Genomic DNA, 22,382 nt, shown 5'->3' with positions numbered 1-22,382 from the left:
CTGTGAGATTCCACATCCTGGGCTTGTCTGGGGGCAGTTTGTTGTGGTGTCTCCTGTTCCCGATGTTGTCGTTTTCTTGCTGCTGCTGCTCCTTTTCTGTCATCCTCATTGGCGTATTTTCGTTTACGACCCATTCTAAGATAGAAACACAGGGAGATGCCGCCTATCCAGGCACTTGACAGCAGTGGAGGACAATGATGACTGTGCCCGTCGCTGATTGGTCGAGGCAACCTTTATGACATCATCGTCGCCATGGCAACCATTATGACATATAGGTCGATACTGTGCCTGTCGCTGATTGGTCGATTCTAAAGCATCGGGTATTCTAGAATATGCATGTCCCCGTAGTATGTGATTCGTGGCAGACTGTGCCCGTCGCTGATTGGTCGAGGCAACCTTTATGACATCATCGTCGCCATGGCACCTATAAGGTATGGACCTTATATGGCTATAGGTCCATACCTTATATGGCTATAGGTCCATACCTTATATGGCTACAGGTCCATACCTTAGGGCTATGCGTCCATACATTATATGGCTATAGGTCCATGCCTTATATGGCTATGCGTCCATACCTTATATGGCTATAGGTCCATACCTTATATGGCTACAGGTCCATACCTTAGGGCTATGCGTCCATACCTTATATGGCTATAGGTCCATGCCTTATATGGCTATGCGTCCATACCTTATATGGCTATAGGTCCATACCTTATATGGCTATGCGTCCATACCTTATATGGCTATGCGTCCATACCTTATATGGCTACAGGTCCATACCTTATATGGCTACAGGTCCATACCTTATATGGCTATAGGTCCATGCCTTATATGGCTATGCGTCCATACCTTATATGGCTATAGGTCCATACCTTATATGGCTATGCGTCCATACCTTATATGGCTACAGGTCCATACCTTATATGGCTACAGGTCCATACCATGCCTTATATGGCTATGCGTCCATACCTTATATGGCTATAGGTCCATACCTTATATGGCTATGCGTCCATACCTTATATGGCTACAGGTCCATACCTTATATGGCTATAGGTCCATGCCTTATATGGCTATGCGTCCATACCTTATATGGCTACAGGTCCATACCTTACATGGCTACAGGTCCATACCTTATACGGGATTTCCAGGACAGACAGACAGACAGACAGACAGACAGACAGACAGACAGACAGACAGACAGACAGACAGACAGACAGACAGACAGACAGACAGACAGACAGACAGACAGACAGACAGACAGACAGACAGAAAAACCCTTAGACAATTATATATATATAGATACTAGACTGTGGCCCGATTCTAACGCATCGGGTATTCTAGAATATGCATGTCCCCGTAGTATATGGACAATGATGATTCCAGAATTCGCGGCAGACTGTGCCCGTCGCTGATTGGTCGAGGCAACCTTTATGACATCGTCGCCATGGCAACCATTATGACATCTACGTCGATACTGTGCCCATCGCTGATTGGTCGAGGCCTGGCGGCCTCCACCAATCAGAGACGCGGGATTTCCATTATGACATCATCGTCGCCATGCTGTGCCCGTTGCTGATTGGTCGAGGCCTGGCGGCCTCGACCAATCAGAGACGCGGGATTTCCAGGACAGACAGACAGACAGACAGACAGACAGACAGACAGACAGACAGACAGACAGACAGACAGACAGACAGACAGACAGACAGACAGACAGACAGACAGACAGACCCTTAGACAATTATATATATAGATATATAGATGTATAAAAAAAAAATTATATATATAATGTGTTGCCAATCATGAGAAACCTAGTATATAAGCCACATGCAAATCAGCCTGGAAGTTCACTGGGAGTGTATGAAAGCACCTGGGAGAAGCCGCACATATATATGGCTACACCCCCAGTGCATTACTAGCCTGATTTACATGTGGCTTCCACACTACCGTTTTCATGATAGGCGGCACATCGGATCTCTGCTGGAAAAAAATAAAATAATAATAAATTGTTTGTTTCTCCTTCGCCTCATTGGGGGACACAGACCATGGGTGTATGCTGCTGCCACCAGGAGGCTGACACTAAGTATTACAAAGAAAGTTAGCTCCTCCCCTGCAGTATACACCCCTCTGCTGGCTCCCAGCTAACCAGTTCTTGCTTAGTGTCCGTAGGAGGCACACGCTCTGCTGGAAAAAAATAAAATAATAATAAATTGTTTGTATTGGACAGTAGCCTACACAGCCATGCCGCTACTCCCATGGGTAAAAACGTTCTGACCACTTCCCTTTATTGTGACTATCCAGTTCCCTGACTGCAGTCATTTTGGCCTTCTACAAGCTTAAAGGGATATTCCAGTTAAGACACGATGTCTACTCCCAAGATAGGAAGTTACTGCTGGTTCAACCACTGGGACCCTTCACACACACACACACACACACACACACACACACACACACACACACACACACACACACACACACACACACACACACACACACACACACACACACACACACACACACACACACACACACCACATCACATCACAATCACATCCTCAATATTATTTTTTGAACACCATTGATTCACCGTGACTGATATCAGAGCGATAATCCTCTCGGCAGTGGATGTCTGCTTCTCCTATAGCTTGTAGTTTCCCCTCCGCTCCGTCTCCATGTGCCGTATACAGTCGTCTGGATGCCTCGTTGATTCGGACGGAAGTGTTTTTGCTTCATTTGTTTTCCTTTCTGCTGCTTGTCCTGATCATATGGATTAGAATACAAATAATCTGCAAAAAGGACCCAAAAATAGCATCCTTGTGACTTTGAGTTTGGTGATCTGTAGACACTATCACCGGCAATGCTCGTCTCCCGGCCCTTTAGTGCCAGGTTCTTGTATACATTCACCAGCCTATTAATAGTGGTACCCAGGCCTGGGCATCTAATTGATGGTGCTTTTTTCTATTCTAGCTGTGGTGGGCGCTCTTGAGGGTAAAGACTGCTCGGAATCTGTGAAGGCGATCCAGGAAACGATGTCTGTATCCGAAGAACAGCTTTCCTTCATCATCTCTGGCTCGTACACGCTCCTACGTGTGGCATTCAGAGCCTCCGCATCAGCCCTTAAACTGGAGGTGAGGAGGGCCGGGCTCTGTGCACCCCATGTCTGAGCCTTACATCACATGTACACAGCAAGAGTAATGCCCAACATATCGCTCCAATAGGAAGCTCCGGTGTATTCAGGGTAGGACCCCAAAGAGGCTGCCATTGTAAAAGGAAAAAGAAATACACTGTCCTGGGTGCCTCTCAGTAGAAAGGCACGAGTGACAATGTGTTTCTTTTATCAATGGACTAATCGATTTGCAGGTGCAGCGGTTAGGTCAGTAGCCTGTGGCCACTGGATGGAAGCTTTACAAGCCACCTCCCAACTTACTGGCACCTACCTGACCCAATCAAAAGAAGATTGCAGATGCCGGCAGGTAAGAGGTGGTTTGCAGGGATCCTGCCCAGCGGCCACAGAATACTGACCTGCCTGCTGCTCCAAGGCTTTTCTCATTTATTTGCTTCTCTCCCTTTCCTATGTATTACAAAAGGTGTGTGGTAACATGTACCAGGCCATTTGGGAATTTTCTTGGCCTCTGTTGGATGATTGGATCCTAACAGATACATGTCATGTGTGTGCTAACAGCATTTCCAGTCGGGCTCAATGTGAACAGAGCCTTATGTAGGTACCAGCCATGATGTATGCACCTAATGAACCGTGGGCCGCATGTAAGAAATGGTTCTAATCTCTGCATTCTGTCTCATTTATAGGTATTTAAAGAAGACTTGAAAGAGCTCAGGTGAGAATCTCTGCACAGTGGATATTATAAGTCAGGGCGGATCAGTGATAATGGATCGAATTGTAAGAAGTAAGTGGGTGCTACTGCATGTGCTGGACGGCCACACGGTCACGTTCATGGATGCTGCATAGTCGGGGAGAACGACATGCATGCACCTATAGTGGGTGCCGCTTTGTGCCCCTATTATGTATTAATAAATGCCATCAGCACTGCTAGGTGGGTGACCTGCTGATTGCTGTAGTCAGTAGGATGGCTGTTTGGCCTGATTATAAGTGATCACTTATAGGAGTGAAATTCTTTCCCTAAATGCACCATCAGTGTCCGAGCGCTGCGACAGCAGAAAACGGAGTCCTGCTTTCAGAATTCCTGCTCCTCTATTGCTTCCAAGAACAGATTTAAAACAAAGTGCCATAACTTTACTGACATGACTATCACGGTTACCGGGTCTTTTAATATTAGATAATAGACTGTTCTTTCTCCCTTTAGGATCCCAGATGATTTTATTGAGGACTTTGCTAATATTGTGTATGGTAACAGGTGAGCATCTCCGTATAGTGATCAGAGCCAGGTTGTCTTTTTTTTTATTATTATTATAAGCCTGACTACCTAGTAATTACTAATAATTAAACAGCTGCTTTTTATAAAAGGGGTTGGATCTCTGCGTTTATAAATGTAAGATCCTTATTGGAGCTGCTTCTCAGGAATGAGCAGTCTGCTGATCACCGAGGACTCTGCTACAGCTCGGGTCCATCAGCAAGATACAGGCTGCCTTTATTTGTAACGCTCGTCCCATCTTCCTGCAGGCGGTCAGTTCTTGAAGACGCTGCTTTGAAACAAAACATTAGGTTGCCGACCGTGGAGGATATGAGATGGAGAGTCGACGTTGCGATTTCCACCAGGTATTCATGCACTGTGGTAATATGTGACGCCTTTATGTAGAAGAAGAAGAGCCGACATCATCGCTGGGATTTAATTTTTGGCATTTCTGGGAGGAAATTGTCATAGTTTGTTTCTAATCCTGTACAATCACTTAAATGTATCTTATTGGTAAAATACAAGTTGAATGTAGAAGGATTGAGACCCCTTTGGGAGTTAATTTTATTAGAATTACCGTATATAAGCTGAGATTTTCAGCACAATTTTTTTTTTTTTTGTGCTGAAAACTACCCCCCTCGGCTTATGCACGAGTCAATTGTCCAGAATGCTGGTGGGGGAGGGGGAGCGGCATAGCAGAGGCAGGAGCCGGCGGCTGTGGCACAGTGACAGCTGCAGCCGCCGGCTAAGAGAAGACATTATACTCGCCCTCCGTCCCTGCATCTCCGTTGTCCAGCGCCGGCAGCTCTCCTCTGCGGTCACGTGGTACCGCTCATTATGGTGATGAATATGGACCCGTCTCCACTCCCATAGGCGTGGAGCACATATTCATTACCTTAATGAGTGGTTCCACGTGACCACTGAACAGAGGAGAGGCGTCGGGATGAAGGAGATGCAGGCGTGAGTAGGGGGCAATGTGAGCCATGCATACAACCATGGCATGGGGGAGCCCGAGCCATGGGGGACAGGGGGAGCCACATAGCAGGACAGGGGGGCGTGGCCTGACTGTGGAAGAGAGCGGTCGCACACTTTGTGAGCTCCTGCTTGGCTCTGGATCCCCATCAAGTTTATAGGACCCACAGAGATAATAATAGCTCCGGGGTCGGTCAAGAACACCGTGCCTAGCCCTGGGGGCATTTGTGGACAGGCAGTGCACCTCATCTCGGCCAGGACCTGCAGGCTTCGGAGGAGAGGGAGAGAGGTGATAGTGACGTCGCCATCTTGGACAATCTTCAGCCTGTGAGCGCTATAGAACGCAGCAGCTCCAGGAAGGTACGGGCGGCCCCCTCCCTGGCCTTCCTCCCCCGCCTCAGCCCACCGCTCACACAGCCCACCGCTTACCTGCATTGGCGTCGCCGGTGCTCTGATGCCTCCTGCGGTGCTCCGGACTGCCGCTGCTGGGCCCCGAGTGCTGCTTCCCGCTTGCGGTGTCTTGTGTGGGAGTAGGGAGGAGCGCCTGCCGTCAGGACCGCTGGATGAGATCATCATCCTCAGCGGCGCTCCGTGCTCTCCCCAGCCCGGCGGTTACCTTGGAGGGGCGACGCGCCTCTGAGAGAGGGGTGAGGGACCCGGGGATTTCCCGCCAAGCCCGGTGCCATCTTGGCTCATCCGCATAGTGCAGGGGGGAATCCCTGAAGGCTGCACTCAAAATAGGATCGCTCCTTCTTTATTGCTCATCTCTGTTCCTCCTCTCCTGCTGCCCCATACCCACCTATTCAACACATCCCACAGGGACAGGATTCTGACTGTGGGTTACATTGGAGGGTCGGCTTGATATAGTGCCCTGGACTAGGTTGTGATACCATCTGTGCTGGGCTTTTGCGACATAATCTAGAGGCTTTATTGACTCTCCTTAGTACTACATGAACCACTATATATTATACTTGGATTCTCCAGTGGCTGTTAGCTTGCCTAATTTTATATAAAGACGCTGAAATAAAAACTGAGGGGGGGTTTTGCTGACATCTTGTGGCGAAACCTGTAATAACGCTGGATTTCATTATATCCACTGTACCAGGACCCGGAGGTCCAGTTTGTGGGGACTTGTGCCAGTTCCCATTGAAAATTGAGTGCCCGACCCGGGGTGGGCTTGCTGATGGGGGGCTAGGCTCTGTGGAGTGATTGCCCCACCTCCCCCATACCCCATAGAAATTTTAGACACATAGTATTAACTGCAGATACCCATGGGAAAAACCAGAAGGATCCCTGATCAGAAAGCAAATTTGATTGGAGAAAGTACATCCGAGGATATTTAAATCCGACTCCCCAGACTAGACACACAAGGTCCGCTATGACTCCTGCTGCTAATCGTGACAATTCTCCGTCTGGGGAGTCAATGGGTGCACGTAGCTCTTCAGCTGATGACTTTGAAGAGGACAACACAGAAACAGAGGAAATGAACATCGCTGAATTAAGCAAGTATATTAAAGCTCTACCTACAAAAAAAGATCTCGAGGGATTTGCTTGTAGACTTGAAAAATCATATAAACAAGAAATTCACAACTTGTAGAAGGAATTCACTACACGAGTAGAGGATGTGGAAAAAACTCAGGAAAACATCTTTCGAGAACTACAAGCTCATAGAGAGATTTTAATAGATCATACTCTCAAGCTGGAAGATATATCATCTGGCATGGAAGACCTTGAAAATCGCAATAGACGAAATAATATTCGCATACGAGGTCTACCAGAATCTATTGGTGCCCCCGACCTAGACCGCACATAGCAGGACAGGACGGGGGAGCCACGCATAGCAGGATTCGGATTTGTGGGACAATGCATACCCAGTTTTCCGTGGCAAAAGTAGGTGCCTTGGCTTATACTCGGGTATATATGGTATTTATTTGATTAGGTTTCATTACAATTTTTGAACCGTTTGACTTCTGTGTTTCAGACTGCAGAATGATTTAACTGTGAATCTGTCAGTGAGTTTGTTCTTATAACCGGGTTCATAACATTTTTATCTTTGGATTTATGACCACATCCTAGTTCAGCTCTACTGTTGTGGTCTTAACACAAGATAATGACTTCAGTCTAAGGTTCAGTCCACACTGTTTCTGTTCACACCGTCAGGTGCCCACTCAGGAGGCATGCGCCCAGCTATGGTCACAGTCAGGATTGATGACGAGGCATCCGTCTGCCACAGAGACCCTCTGTAATGCAAATGACAACATATGGGATGTATTTGTGTGCAGTGGTCCTCTGTACAGGTAAACCGAATTACCTCTACAGTTAAACAATGTTTTGGCCGGCCAGAGGCCGAAAGAGCACACTGGTCTCCGCTATAGTATGTCAGCGCTCAACTCTTACGCCAAGTGCACCGAGCCTTAGGAAGAACTCATTCTGCGGTATGTTGTGTACAGTGAAACATGGAGACTGTAGAGGCCGAGTAGTTTAACCCCTTACCGACATCCGCTGTACATGTACGGCGCAAGTCAGTAGCAGGTGTGTTATTGGGCTTCAAAGGAGACCGTGAATTTTACTATATATACTGTGGTATTACAGTATATATGGTGAACATATATTCCCTTTAAAACAGCATTTTATTATAAATTATTGGTAAAATACACCAAAAGCAAAATACCCCATGTGCAGAAAGGACAAAATAATACTATTGTGGATTACACATGCCAAAGGGGAGGGAACTGTCTTTGCCCTATATTTTTTTTTTTTTTTTATCCTACTGCTGCCAGTAGAGGTTAGCACCCTAAGATTCGAGATGGCGCCCCTCCTCAACGGCAGCTCACGCTGATATCCCTGATAAGGTTCTGTTCTTGATACAGCAGAAGGTATGAAGGTGGGAAAAGAGTACAGGCACTAGATAAATCTGTATCTATATTAATAGGTGTATAGTAACATCAATGCTGTGTATAACTGGTGGCAATATAGGGCTCTTTATGTACATTGCACTATACATGGGGCAAAGACCGTTCCCTCCCCTTGGCTATGTGTATTCCACATGTTATGTGAACATTGGATTTTTTGTTTTTGGTGTATCTTACAATATTTCGAATGTTGTTTTATGGGAATATATGTTTACCATTTGTTAAATCCTCTTTGATCAATCTCTACTTCACTTTTATTACAGTATATAGCATCAGTCATAGGTTCCAGTCCCCAAAGTAGAATAAGAAATACGGAAAAAGTTTTAAAAATGAAAAATAAAAAAACATACATTCGAAGCACCTTTCTTTTCTCCCATTAAAAATAGAGAACAACAAAAATATGTGGTATCACTGAGTCAAGAAAAGTCAGACTTATCAAAATATAAAGAATTAATCCATACATGTACAATACTCACAAAAAGTTAGAGATATTTGGATTTGAGGTGAAATTTCAGGATGATCCTCTAATCCACTCTAACCTATTTCAGGTGAACATAATGTGACCTTCTCTAAACTTCTGAATGCACTTGTCCAACTGTTCAATGTTTCAGTAGGTTTTGCACAACTTGCTGTTCTCTAAGAAGGAGCTTAAAGGGGTTGTCCACTACTAGGACAACCCCTTCTTAAACTAAATGTTTGGCCCCTATTACAATAATAAAGCCAATACTCCCCTCCCTTGACAACTCCTTTCCAGCTATGCCGGCACTCGCTGTCCCGAGGCTGATGCGGTGTTTGGGCCCCGGGCGTCACATCAGTACTAGCGTCACGGACTCCACATTTGGACAAATTGAAGATGAAGTCCGGGATGAGCTGCCCGGACTTCCTCTTCATGCTCAGTTCGTATGAAGGCTGAGGCACTGACACCAGCGCTGATTGGGTGCCGGGGTTACGTGTCACAACACCGCATCACAGCCTTGGGGAGAGCAAGAGCTGACACCACGGTAACAACACCGGCATGGGAGGTGATGGGGCTGACATTTAGTTTAAGAAGGGGTTGTCCTAATAGTGGACAACACCTTTAATGGCAAAATTCACAACCGGTGTTAGATCCATGAATCGCCCAATACATTTCAGGGTTCAGTTAGAGTTGCTATTAAACCGTCCTCCACATCATGCTGTTCATATTTTAACATCATGACCCATGACGACACCTAACAATTGATCAGCAGGACCTCGCCATTGTGAGGCTTCAGGGAGGATGTTCTCAGACGGAAGTGGCCACTGAGCTTAGAGTTTGTGTCCTCAGCAGGTTGCTACAGAGAGACAGTCACAGAAAGGCAGAGAAATGGACGTCCTTTGGCCACATCCCACACTGATGACCACTTCATTGTGAACAAAGCCCCTGATGAATGCCACACAACTCCAGGCACATTTAAGGGAGGTGAAAGGCACCCAAGTGTCATGTTGGACCATTTTCCATTACATTAGCGTGGTCTGCGTGCTAGACGACCTGCAGGGGTACCTGACCACACCACCAGGCACACAATGTTATCGTCGCTGGATGAGGGACAAGTTGGTCTCAGTGCTGTTCACTGATAATGTAATAATAGTTTTTATTTTTAAAAGCGCCATCATATTCCTGCCGCACTTTACAAATTTGTTGAGTCAAGTCACGCTGCGCATAAATGATGGCCACAACTATGTTGGAGACAACAGAGAGCGCTATGCATCAGCCACTGTTGTCACCAGAAGAGCCTTTGGTGGTGGTACAGGGTGGCTAGTTAATACAGAACTGACCTACACTTTGTGGATGGTACAGTGACAAGCCCCTACTGCTTGAGTAACCTCATTAATACAGTCATTATGCCTCTGCATGAATAACACAGGCTTAATCTCACCTTCATGGACGACAATGCTCCAGCTCTTTTCATCATTAGGAAGTGGCTGCTGGAGACTGGGGTACTTCAAATGGAGCGGCCTGAACTTTCCCCAGACCTGAATCCCATAGAAAACCAATGGGATCAGCTGAGTAACCATGTAGAGACTCGTAACTCTGCACAACCAGAACCTCATTGGCCTGAGGGATGCCCTTCAAGAACAGTGGGATGCCAAGCCTCAGACAATAACTCCACTTGTGAACAGCAGGAGATGTCATCGTGGTCAAGCTGTAATTGATTCCCAAGACATTGACATTTTTGGGGGGTATACTCATCACTGTTGTTGGCTTTTGTTTCAATAAATTGTTTGCGATGATGACATCACCATTGCGTGCTTCTACTTAAATGCCCAACTTTCATGATAAAATATCACAGTAGCGGGAACTTTTTACGTTTTCCTTAAATATCCCCCGAAAACCATATTCCTAACTATTTGTGAGTGCTGTATATGTTATCATTAAACAGGGTAAACGGAAGCAGGGGCGTGGCCTGAGCATGATGTGAGCAGTCGTCTGAGGCAGGAGCTCCCACTCAGTATAAGCTATATGCAGGATTGCAGCCTGTAAAATTGGTGGCCAGGTACCTGAAATTATTGGGGAATCAGTGACCGGTGTGGTGACTGTGGATCTGAGTGCCTGCGGGGCAATGACCGGCAGAAGGAGCTCCAGGAAGGCGACTGGGGAGCAGGAGACAAAGACCCAAGATGGCGCCGGCCAGGAGGAAAGGCTGTCAGAGGAGCCTGTGATTGTGGGGGAGGATCCTAGGAGAGCAGATGCAGCAGCCAGGCTGCAGCGCTTCGCCCGACAGACAGAGGAGATCCGGAGCCCAGCTGTGACAGGCAAGGTGAAAGATAAGCCTGTGCTGCACAGAGATATGGAGGAGCTGGGGGAGGAGGAGGGAGAGGACAGCGATGGTGGGAGCCGTTCTGTGCAGGAGGAGGAGAGCGGGGGAAACATGAAAGGCTCTGTGCTATACATCGGAATGCAGATTCCTGAGGAGCCCACTCTGAAGGATGTGTTTAAGGTGGTTTTATACAGTCACAATACTATCACCAATATGGCTGCGCAGATGGGGGTCATGCAGGCAGACATGTCCAAAATGCAACATTCCTTGCACGTAACTAAGGAAAGGATGGGAGAGGCGGAAAAACGCATTAGCGGTGCCGAGGACTGTATTGCTAAGGCGGATAAGGCTACAAAACGCATGAGTGCTGCGATTTCTGCCATACAAGCGAAAACGGACGACCTTGAAAATAGGTCCAGGCGCAATAATGTGCGGCTGATTGGGGTGCCTGAAAAGACGGAAGGCGCGGCGCCAACAGAGTTTTTTGAAAAATTGCTATTAACTTGTTGGCTCCAATATGGTTTATCTCGGATGTATGCTATTGAAAGAGCACACCGCGTGCCTATGTATCCCCTCCCCACTGGGGCGTCGTCCTAGACAAGTGCTAGTCAAGGTCTTGCACCACCGTGACAGAGACGCCATTCTCAGACATGCCAGAGAGAACCCGGATTTGCAGATAAATGGCTCCCAGGATTTCCATATTTCCGGACTTCTCCATAGAGGTGCAGAAGCAGAGAGCCAAATTTGTCCATATCAAGAAGAGGCTGAGGGAGATCGGTGTCACTTACTCGATGCTGTACCCGGCCAAACTAAGAGTGGTCGCTGAAGGGAAAGTGCACTTCTTCACGGAGGATAAAGAGGCACTCGGATGGCTGGACAGCAACGAGCAACATTTGCATCAAGCGAAATTAAAGGACTCATTGGGATGATAGAACGGTTCTTTCTTATTCTTGTTTCTCTTTTACTGCCTCCTTTTTTGAGGGATCCATTGGCTCCTTTTTTCCCCCCTGGGGTTTTTTGTGTTCTTATGAGGCGGGGATGGGCCCTTGTTGGATCTTGAGTTGAAATTTAAATAGGCTGCAATCCACAAGTCATGTGAGAGTCCCAATAGTTTGGGACAAGCGGCGGGACTGTTGGACGGGGTTAACAGACTGTTCCGGATAAAGTGCGCTCTCCCCTCCGTGTTAGGAGGGGATGGAAGGATGGGATGGGGATTTGTTGGGGATGTTTCTCTGTTGTGTGGGGGGGAGGGGGGTGGGGTTGGGGAAATATTTGTATAATGTACATCACCATGGTTACTGTGGTTGTGGCTTTGGCCACAAATGGATGAAAGAATGTGGGATAATATGTACTGAGGAGGGAAAATGGCGGGAAGAATGAGAATTGTGAGTTGGAATGTCAGGGGTTTGGCGTCTGGTGTGAAGCGGCAAGCTGTGTTTAAATTTTTGAATGATGCCAAGCCGTCAGTGATCTGTCTGCAGGAGACTCATATGGTGAAGGAGAGAACGCATTTTGTGGCTAAGAGATGGGTTCAGGTGGGGTACCATACCACATTTTCAGCATATTCCAGGGGGGTCAGCATCCTCATCTGTGCCGGGGTACCTTTTGTGTATCACAAAGTGGTTATAGGTCAGTCGGGTAGATTCGTATGTTTGCTTTATAAATTGTACGGATGTCTGATGTGGCTGGTTTCAATTTATATTCCACCACCATATTGTGGAAAGGTTATCCACAGAGTTCTGGGAATATTGGAGGAGACAGCGGGGATACCGTTTTTGATAATAGGGGACTTTAACAACATTCCGGACGCACACTGGGATAGGGGGAGACGAGAGCCGTTGAAGTCGGGTGGTAATTGCACAACATTTGGTGCCGTCCTGAGGGAAACTGCTCTGCATGATTTATGGAGGATTTCTCATCCTGGGGAGTATAAGTATTCCTGTTTTTTGTCCTCTTTCGCGTCTTTGTCAAGTATAGATCTGGCCTTGGGCAATTCACAGATGTTGGGCCTTGTAGGGGAGGTAACGTATATGGCTAGAACAATATCTGATCATTCCCCCATGAGTGTGATACTTGAGGGTGTGGGATCCTTGCCTGCTAGGGGGTGCATGTGGAGGCTGAATCCATTCTGGCTACATCTTATTGATTTAGATGGACACATAGGGGGGGAAATTAAGGAATATTTTAAAATTAATGCTGGGTCGGCTTCGGTATTGACGGTATGAGAGGCCATGAAGGCCTATTTCAGAGGGCTCTGTATTAAGGGGATATCCCGAATCAAGGCAGAAACAGGCAGGAAGGATCGGATGTTGATAAAAGAGTTGGAGGAGGCTGAGGAGGCATTAACGATCAATCCCCAGAGGCACAGGGAAGGTTAAAGGGGGCGCAGAATAGAGTATGTCAGATGGCAATGAAAACAGCGGAACGTAGAAGAATGTTTCAAACTGCCAAATACTTTGAAGAGGGGGACAGGGCGGGCCATCTCCTTTCCAGAATAGTGACGGCACAGGGAGATTCCACACATATAGTCGCTTTGAAGGGAAGGGATGGGAGGGAGCACACTGGTTGCAAAGCAATTTTGGAGGTGATGACGGAGTATTACTCGGATCTTTATAAATCACAGGTACAGCCAACGATGGAGGAGGTGGATGGTTTCTTGACAGGGGTACAGCTTCCCAGACTCTGTGGCCGATTGGGGACTTCTCGAGGAGCCGTTTAATTTGGAGGAGCTTGACGCCGCATTGGTCTCTATGCCCAATGATAAAGCCCCGGGGGTAGATGGGATCCTGGGGGAGGTGTATTAAAAAAATATAAAGAGATACTGCTTCCTGCCTTATTGGAGGTGTATGCTGCTGGTCTGGTGGAGGGGGAGCTGCCGAGGTCCATGCTGGAGGCAATAATTGTACTGCCAAAACAGGGTAAGGATCCGAGGGATCCAGCTTCGTATCGCCCAATCTCGTTATTAACGATAGATATCAAAATCTTGGCCAAGATGTTGGCTAACCGTCTTAACAAGGTGATAACAACACTAATCCACCGGGACCAGTCCGTATTTATGCCCAATAGTTCTACAGCGTGTAATCTTCGACGACTGTTTCTCAATATGCAGGTAAAGGCGGATAATATGGGTCGGAGGGTTGTGGTGTCTTTAGACGCCTCTAAGGCGTTTGATAGTGTGGAGTGGCTGTATTTGTGGGCGGTCATGAAGACTATGGGTTTTGGTGAGAGATTCATACGTTGGGTGCAGCTGATGTATGCGTCTCCAAGAGCCAGGATACGGGTGAATGGAGTCTTGTCGGGGGATTTCCCTTTATATAGGGGAACGCGGCAGGGGTGCCCCTTGTCTCCTCTGCTGTTTGCAATTGCTGTTGAGCCCTTGGCGGCGGCAATACGGAGGGACAGGGACGTAAAGGGGTTTCGGTATGGAAACTATGAAGAAAAAATAGCCCTGTACGCTGACGACGTGTTATTGTTCTTGGAAGATGCACAGGAGTCTCTGGGGGCCGCTATGAACAGTATTTCTAAATTTGGGGCTCTTTCTGGATTATCTATTAATTGGGAGAAGTCTGTGTTGTTGCCCATGGACGTGGCGGCTTCTCTGACTCTTGACCCTGGGGTTCCCTTAAGAGTAGTACATGAGTTTAAGTATCTGGGCATTGTGGTTTCAGACAAAATAGAGGACTATGTGTGGCTCAACCTGACTCCTTTGCTTGGGAAGTTCCAGCAGAAGATTGGGGCCTGGAAGAAGCTATTTCTATTGGTCTCCGGTAGAGTCAATGATCAAAATTATACTTATGTCTCAGCTCCTCTACATATTGCATAATGCTCCAGTGTGGCTGCCTCAGAGTAAATTTTATAGGATCTATACTCTATTTAGGGATTTAATTTGGAGGGGTGGACGGGCGCGCATCAAATTGGAACATCTGCAAAGGGCAAAGGATGAGGGTGGTCTGGCGGTCCCTAATCCATGGATCTACTATATAGCATCTCAATGCCAGCACATGGTAGGTTGGGGAGAGCCAGAACAGAGCTCTTCAGCGGGAATAATCTTTGAACGCGCGGTAGGGAAGGGCCCATTGTTGGCCAGTCTTGAAGCAGGTAGATTCAGAATTAACCCCAAAAAATTCCCAACAATAGCTATGATGGGGAAAGTATGGCAGAAAATTAAGCGATGGAGGGGAGTAACGGAATTTATGAGATATACGCCAATTTGGTTTGAACCTAGGTTGGCAGAGCTCATGAGATTGCGGGGGTTCGGTCAGTGGAGGCGCATTGGCATTTGGTTCGTGTCTCAGTTGCTTGATGGAAATGTTATTAAAACATTCGAGACACTTAGGACTGAGTTTCCTTTAACCCAGAAGTCATTCTTTCAGTACCTGCAGTTGAGACATGCCCTAAACTGTCAAAATGAGGTGTCGCGCGTGAATCTGCAGTCAGATAGCATGTTGAACCTTATTGGGCCCCGGAGGAGTACGAGGGGGTTCATTACCTTGATGTACAGGGGTCTGATGGATACCTTTTTATTGAAGCATCCGTTAAGGATTAAGGAGAAATGGGTGGCGGATGTGGGCCCCTTGTCGGAGTCCCAGTGGGAGTCCATACTTCAATATATCCCCAGAGCTTCCCTGAGTGAGGCTAAGAGGGTGTCACAGTTATACCTGGTGTATAGGGTGTACAGGACCCCGGAATGGATGAGGAAGGCAGGACTGAGAGGTGACTCAGAATGTCCCAGGTGTGGTGAGGAAGGCGCTGATCTGCTACATATGATGTGGTCGTGTGCTCGCCTACAACCCTTTTGGGTGAAGGTGCTTAACTTGATCCAGGAGGTGACAGGAGTAGATGTGGTGCGTAACCCGCTGACTTGCCTTTTGGGCTGTATGGATGATATTGCTACGGATGAGTGTGGAAGGCTGACTATCGCAAGATTGTTGTATGCTGCGAGAAAGCTTATCGCAATGCACTGGTTGGATGAAAAACCGCCAGGGAAGGTTGGATGAAAAACCGCCAGGGAAAAAGGAATTTATCAACAAGATAAATTTTATTGTCCTTATGGAAAGAAATATATACAGTAAGAGAGGTCAGAATACAAAATTTGAAAATGTGTGGGGCGGATGGATGGATTACCCAGGTGTGGCGTCTGCTGAGTTACTGCAAAGTAGAATGGGTGTTGTGTAGTTGATTCTGGGGGGACTCCTACATGTACAGGCGTGTTTTTGTAAAGCTTGTTATCTTTTTGTCAGATGGTTGTTTTGGATAACGGGCAAGAGATTGGGGAGAGGGAGAGGGGGGTTGGTTAGGGGGTAAGGGTTTAGTAAAATGAAAATGTATTATCAGGTCATGTATCTAATGTACGGTATTTGTCTGGAAATTGTATCGGACTGTGTTAATGGCGTGTCATATGCTTTAAAAAAAAATATACATGATTTAAAAAAAAAAACAGGGTAAACGGAAAAATTAAAAACACAAAACGTGGGGTTTTTTTGGTTGCTGCAATACTGCAAAAAAATGCTGTAAGAAGCCACCAAAATATCACATCTAATTAAAAATGTTGTCCCGCTCCCTTCCCAAAAGGTGAGCCCTCGCACACGGCTCTATCAACCAAAAAATAAAAACCTTACAGGTCTCGGAAAATGGCGACAGAATAAGAAAAAAAACTATTTTTTTCTTTCTACAAATTTCTGATGTATTTGTTTTAACCATTTAAAACAAGAAAAAATGGATAAGTTTGGTATCTCCATACTCGTACTGATGACATTTCTATTGCTAGTTCCCTCGTCCTGCATGGCTCTTGTAAAAAGGGGAGGAAAAAACAATAACAGAAATTGACCATGTGAGTAAATGGTTAAAGGGAACATGACATATCCTGTAATACTTGCAAACTTTTCAAATTGTGAAAACCAGGTCAGACAGCTGAAATCCTGCCATATTGTCCGATAATAAGATTAGGTGGAGCATTCACAAACCAGAATCTGTCTGTTGCTGGAGCAGTTTTCTGTCTGACCCAAAAGTCATATAATGTAAAGTTGTAAAAGAACACATTCCAATGACGTGATAACATATGAGACCAAACCAACAATCAGCGGTCCGCCATTGCCAATTGCATTTTCTATTTTGCACCAGAGGGATTATCATTAATCCTGGCATCATCTGATCTACGCTTTAAAGGGAACCTGTCACCCCCAAAAATCGAAGGTGAGCTAAACCCACCGGCATTAGGGGCTTATCTACAGCATTCTGTAATGCTGTAGATAAGCCCCCGATGTATCCTGAAAGATGAGAAAAAGAGGTTAGATTATACTCACCCAGGGGCGGTCCTGCTGCGGTCCGGTCCGATGGGTGTCGCAGTCTGGGGCCTCCCATCTTCATAGGATGACGTCCTCTTCTTGTCTTCACGCTGCGGCTCCGATGCAGGCGTACTTTGTCTGCCCTGTTGAGGGCAGAGCAAAGTACTGCAGTGCACAGGCGCTGGGTCTCTCTCGCCTTTCCCTGCGCACTCTAGTACTTTGCTCTGCCCTCAACAGGGCAGGCAAAGTACGCTGGAGCCGCAGGGTGAAGACAAGAAGAGGACGTCATCGTAAGAAGATGGGAGGCCCCGGACCGCAACGCCCATCGGACCGGACCACCCCTGGGTGAGTATAATCTAACCTCTTTTTCTCATCTTTCAGGATACATCGGGGGCTTATCTACAGCATTACAGAATGCTGTAGATAAGCCCCTAATGCCGGTGGGCTTAGCTCACCTTCGATTTTGGGGGTGACAGGTTCCCTTTAATACAACTGACAGTCCATGTTTTTCCTGTGTATCACTGTGAAATGACTATAAAGGAACCTTTTCCAAATTCTGTAAATGCGTTCTTGGTAGAATAGGGCGGTTTTGTGTTTTTGTTCTTTGCTCATTCGCTATTTGAACTGGTTTTACAATAATGTTAAAAATCTTCCTTTTCTCAGCTCACTTTCCCGGGCGCTGCAGCCGTCCATTCTAATGCAGATGAAGCTCTCCAATGGAGAGTCCCATCGTTTTGAAGTAAGTTCCCTATGGAAAAACAAGAAAAAAAGTTTTTATATTTGTTTTATATTCTGACCTGTGTCACTTTATGAGGTAATAACTCTGTAACTCTTCAACGGATCCCACTGATTCTGAGACTGGTTTTTTTTCGTAAGACATATTGTACCTCATGATAGTGGTAACATTTATTTGATATGACTTGCGTTTTTATTTATGAAAAACAGAATTTTTTTTTTTTTTTAATGTTGCAGTTTTTAAAGTGTTTTTTGTTCCCTTTAAATCAGAGAGATATGTCACACAAAATAGTTAATAAATATAATTTCCCGCATATGTACTTCACATCAGCACAATTTTGGAAACAATTTATTTTTGTTAGGAAGTTAGAAGGTTTAAAAGTTGACCAGCAATTTCTCATTTTTAAAACAAAATTTACAAAACCTTCTTTTTTAAATAAATAAAATACCCAAAAAATACCCAAAAGTGGCACCATTCAAAAAATCGAACCCCTCAAGGTGCTCAAAACCACATTCAAGAAGTTTATTAACCCTTCAGGTGCTTCACGAGAACTGAAGCAATGTGTTAGGGGATAAAAATGAACATTTAACTTTTTTTTCACAAAACATTTACTTTAAACCCAAACTTTTTTTTCATAAAGGTAACAGGAGAAAATGGACCCCAAAATTTGGTGTGAAATTTCTCCTGAGTATACCAGTACCCCATATGTGGGGGAAATCCACTGTTTGGGCGCATGGCAGGGCTCAGAAGGGAAGGAGCACTGTTTGACTTTTTGAACTCAAAATTGTCTGGAATCGATGGCGGGCGCCGTGTCCCGTTTGGTGAGCCCCATTTTGGAAACTACACCCCTCAAGGATTTTATCCAGGGGTATCAAGAGCATTTTAAACCCACAAGTACGACACAGAATTTGATAATATTTTGTCGTCATTAGTGTTGACCGCAAGTGCTCGTTGCTCCAGTTTGCATCGGGTACACACCGAATATCGCGGGTGCTCTAGTGACCTGCTCGAATCCCTGCCCTGCATGTTTCGCTGATATTTGACACCTAAAAAAATACCATGTTGGGATCTGTGATACTCTGTGCATACCTGATGCAAACTCGAGTAGCAAGCCCTTGCGCTCAACACTAGCCGTCATATCGTCATAGATAGTTTTTTTCAAAAGTAAAAAAAAAAAACTACAGCCCTAACTGCAAAGAATGTAGAAAAAAAATTACCATTTGTTATTTTCGAATTTTGTTTTATATAACTAGGGAGTGACAGGGGAATTTGATTTACTATATATTTTAATTTTATTTATTTATTTTGATCACTTTGATAGGAACTACAACAGTGATCGAAAACAACTAACTGGCAGATCTCGGCGAGCTCACTGAGCATGCACCCGCCATTTTTTTTCCAAGAAGATGATGCGGAGGGCTGGCGGACAGATCAGGGGGGCCCAGGGTTGGCACAGGAGATACGTTAGATAATATCAGAGAGAGGGATGAATTGTAAATATCGTACCCTTTCTTCTTTTTTTTTTTTTTTATTGATCGTCGTTATTGGTAAATAACAGCAAACACGTGACAGGGGAGTGTAAAAAAAGACAAACAGCCCAGATCATTTTCTCTGGGGTCTCTGACACCCCCTACAGTAGCAGGGACCCTTGGAGATTTACCGACTCTAGGGGGCGCTATACCCTTATTTGTCAGCGGCGGCGCTGAGAAATAAGTACTCTTAACCATCACTGATAAAAGGCGTATCTGCGGTCATTAAGGGAATAAAGCACCCCTCCAGTGGTTTTGTTTGAGTATGTTTTCAAATATTTCCCCACCTCTGTCTTGTGCTGCTCCCAGCACTGCTCTAGCCCCTCCTGCATCTTCTGACCTCTTTTGTGACTTCCAGCTCACAAAGCTTCTTCCTTGTGGACCAGTACTTTCTCATAATGAGGTTCTCATGGGCTTTAATTATGAAAGAAGCCAACGGTTCGCAGTATGAGCTGGAAGGTCGGCGCGATGGTCACGTGATGCATGAGAAGACCGAAGCAGAGCTGGAAGCGGAAGGCGGACACTATGAGTAAGTATATTAACCCTTTCATGACCAGAGCTTTTTTCAGTTTTGCGTTGTCATTTTCGCTCCCCTCCTTCCCACAGCCATAACATTTTTTACTTTTCTGTCAATATGGCCATGTGAGGGCTTATTTTTTGCGGGATGAGTTGTAGTTTTGAACGACACCATTGATTTTACTATGTTGTGTACTATAAAACGGGAAAAAAATTCCAAGTGGTGTAAAATAGCAAAAACTTGTCTTTTGTTTGGCAATTTTGCTAGGTTCACTAAATGCTAAAACTGACCTTCCATTATGATTTTCCAGGTTATTACGAGTTCATAGACACCAAACATGTCTAGGTTCTGTTTTTTTTAATCTAAGTGGTGAAAAAAAATTTCCAAACTTTGCTAAAAAAAAATTGTGCAATTTTCCAATACCCGTAGCGTCTCCATTTTTCATGATCTCTGGTTGGGTGAAGGCTTATTTTTTGTGTACCTAGCTGACGTTTTTAATGATACCATTTTGGTGCAGATACTATCTTTTGGTTGCCCGTTATTGCATTTGTCGGGGGGGAACAAAAAAACATAATTCTGCTGTTTTGACTTTTTTTCTCGCTACGCCGTTTAGCGATCAGCTTAATCCTTTTTTTTTTTTATTGATCCGGCAATTCTGAACGCAGTGATACCAAATGTGTATGTTTGATTTTTTTATTTTTTCTTATTTTTTCTATTTATTTTGGATGGGGCAAAAAAAAAAAAATATATATATATATAATATTACTTTTTTTTTTAAACCACGCTTCAACAGTCTCTAGAAGCTGGCACAGCTCGATTGGCACTGCTACATAGAGGCGATGGTCAGATGATCGCCTCTATATAGTAGAATTGCTGACTTGCTATGACCACTGGGTGGCGCGCACAGCAATTTGACAGTGACAACCATAGAGGTCTCCAGGAGCCCTGGGTTGTCATGCCGACACATCGGTGACCTGCGATCACATGACGCAGGTCACCGGTGTGCGTCTTTCCGGTGCGATTGCCAGAAGAGAAGTACCATTTTAAATGCTGCTGTCAGCGGCATTTAACTAGTTAATAGCCACGGGTGGATCGCAAAGTTCAGTGGGTTAGAAGAACCTCAACATTGGATGATTTTTCTAAACACAGTTGAGTCTGAGTCCTACAGGGAATGTACAATTTACAAGAAATTCATTTCACATTTGTCATTTTCCAGGTTCCGGTTGCTAAATTCCAGGAGCTGCGGTACAATGTTGCTCTGCTCTTGAAAGAAATGAATGACCTTGAGAGGAAGAACATTCTGAAAATCCAGGACTGACCCTATGTGAACTGTGAATGACTGTGTCTGCACCATTTCAGCTTCTGGGTGCCACCCAGGTCTCTGGCTGATTATAGGCCTATGTTTGATAAACTTGTTTCTGAGGAATCAATCTTCTCGGTCAGTGTATGTACTGGTTCAGTTGAGCTAAGCAATGCTGATTATGAAGCAGTTGAGGGAAGGTGGCTGCCGACTGCACAATCGCTTACCCCACAGGTAACTTACGTGGGACCACATAATATCATGGCAGCAGCTGGAGACAGGACAGTGCTGGTTCCAATGGGACGGAGCTCCATCACCTGTCCATGATGTGGATAAATGTAGCGTGCTGCTCGCTGACCAAGTCACATCCGGCAATTTGTAGACGTGACCTGTCCCAGATTTGCAGCTTTCATCTGTACGCAGCCTAAATGGCCACAGGATGTCCACAATGTAGGATATAATGTGTCTGATACCACTGACAGGTTTATTCTAAGTGCAGAACCCCTTTAACCTCCTGAATTGAAGTGTAACATATGAGTGCATGTAAATATTCTTAGTATTACATTTTTTAGATGCACTATTAATTTTTGCATCAGTAATAAAAAAATATTGAATATAATGAAATGTTTGAAGATCTTTGTATTTAAAGTGTGGCATGCAGCTCTAACATGCAGAGATAATTGAGTAGTAAGAATGGAAAACATAATGGTCACAGAGTGGTTTCACTTTCTAATATAAACGATGACTTTTAATATGAAGACGTTAAAACGCCGTTCTTACAAAAAATCAGTCTGTGAAACTCACACAGGACGCTGGTGACAAATACTGAGCTTATCTGGCACATTCACAGTATAATGTCCATCACAGAAGAACTCTAATGTATGACAAATTGTGAAGGCAGGAAATTGTTCACAGAAGTAATAGTAATATGTTGTCATATGCCTTATGGGATAGAAGAGCCTTGTGAAGGGGATTGTCCCAACTG

The 22,382-nt window shown here is 45.4% G+C and overlaps 1 protein-coding gene across 1 annotated transcript in view; it reads left to right on the top strand.

Moving 5' to 3' along the window:
* Positions 1–21,977, top strand: part of COMMD5 (COMM domain containing 5) — a 38,774-nt gene extending 16,797 nt beyond the window's left edge. The window contains exons 2-7 of the mRNA XM_077285201.1: positions 2,965–3,125; positions 3,805–3,833; positions 4,320–4,370; positions 4,637–4,732; positions 17,979–18,054; positions 21,314–21,977. Of these exons, the coding sequence (XP_077141316.1) occupies positions 2,965–3,125; positions 3,805–3,833; positions 4,320–4,370; positions 4,637–4,732; positions 17,979–18,054; positions 21,314–21,415 (515 nt within the window). The 3' untranslated portion in view covers positions 21,416–21,977. The remainder of the gene's footprint in view (positions 1–2,964; positions 3,126–3,804; positions 3,834–4,319; positions 4,371–4,636; positions 4,733–17,978; positions 18,055–21,313) is intronic.
* Positions 21,978–22,382: the final 405 nt, after the last annotated feature.

Source organism: Ranitomeya variabilis, chromosome 2, assembly GCF_051348905.1.
Source record: "Ranitomeya variabilis isolate aRanVar5 chromosome 2, aRanVar5.hap1, whole genome shotgun sequence".
Classification (NCBI taxonomy): Eukaryota; Metazoa; Chordata; class Amphibia; order Anura; family Dendrobatidae; genus Ranitomeya; species Ranitomeya variabilis.
The sequence above is the reverse complement of the archived record's forward strand: the minus strand, read 5'-3'. Positions and strand labels throughout refer to the sequence as shown.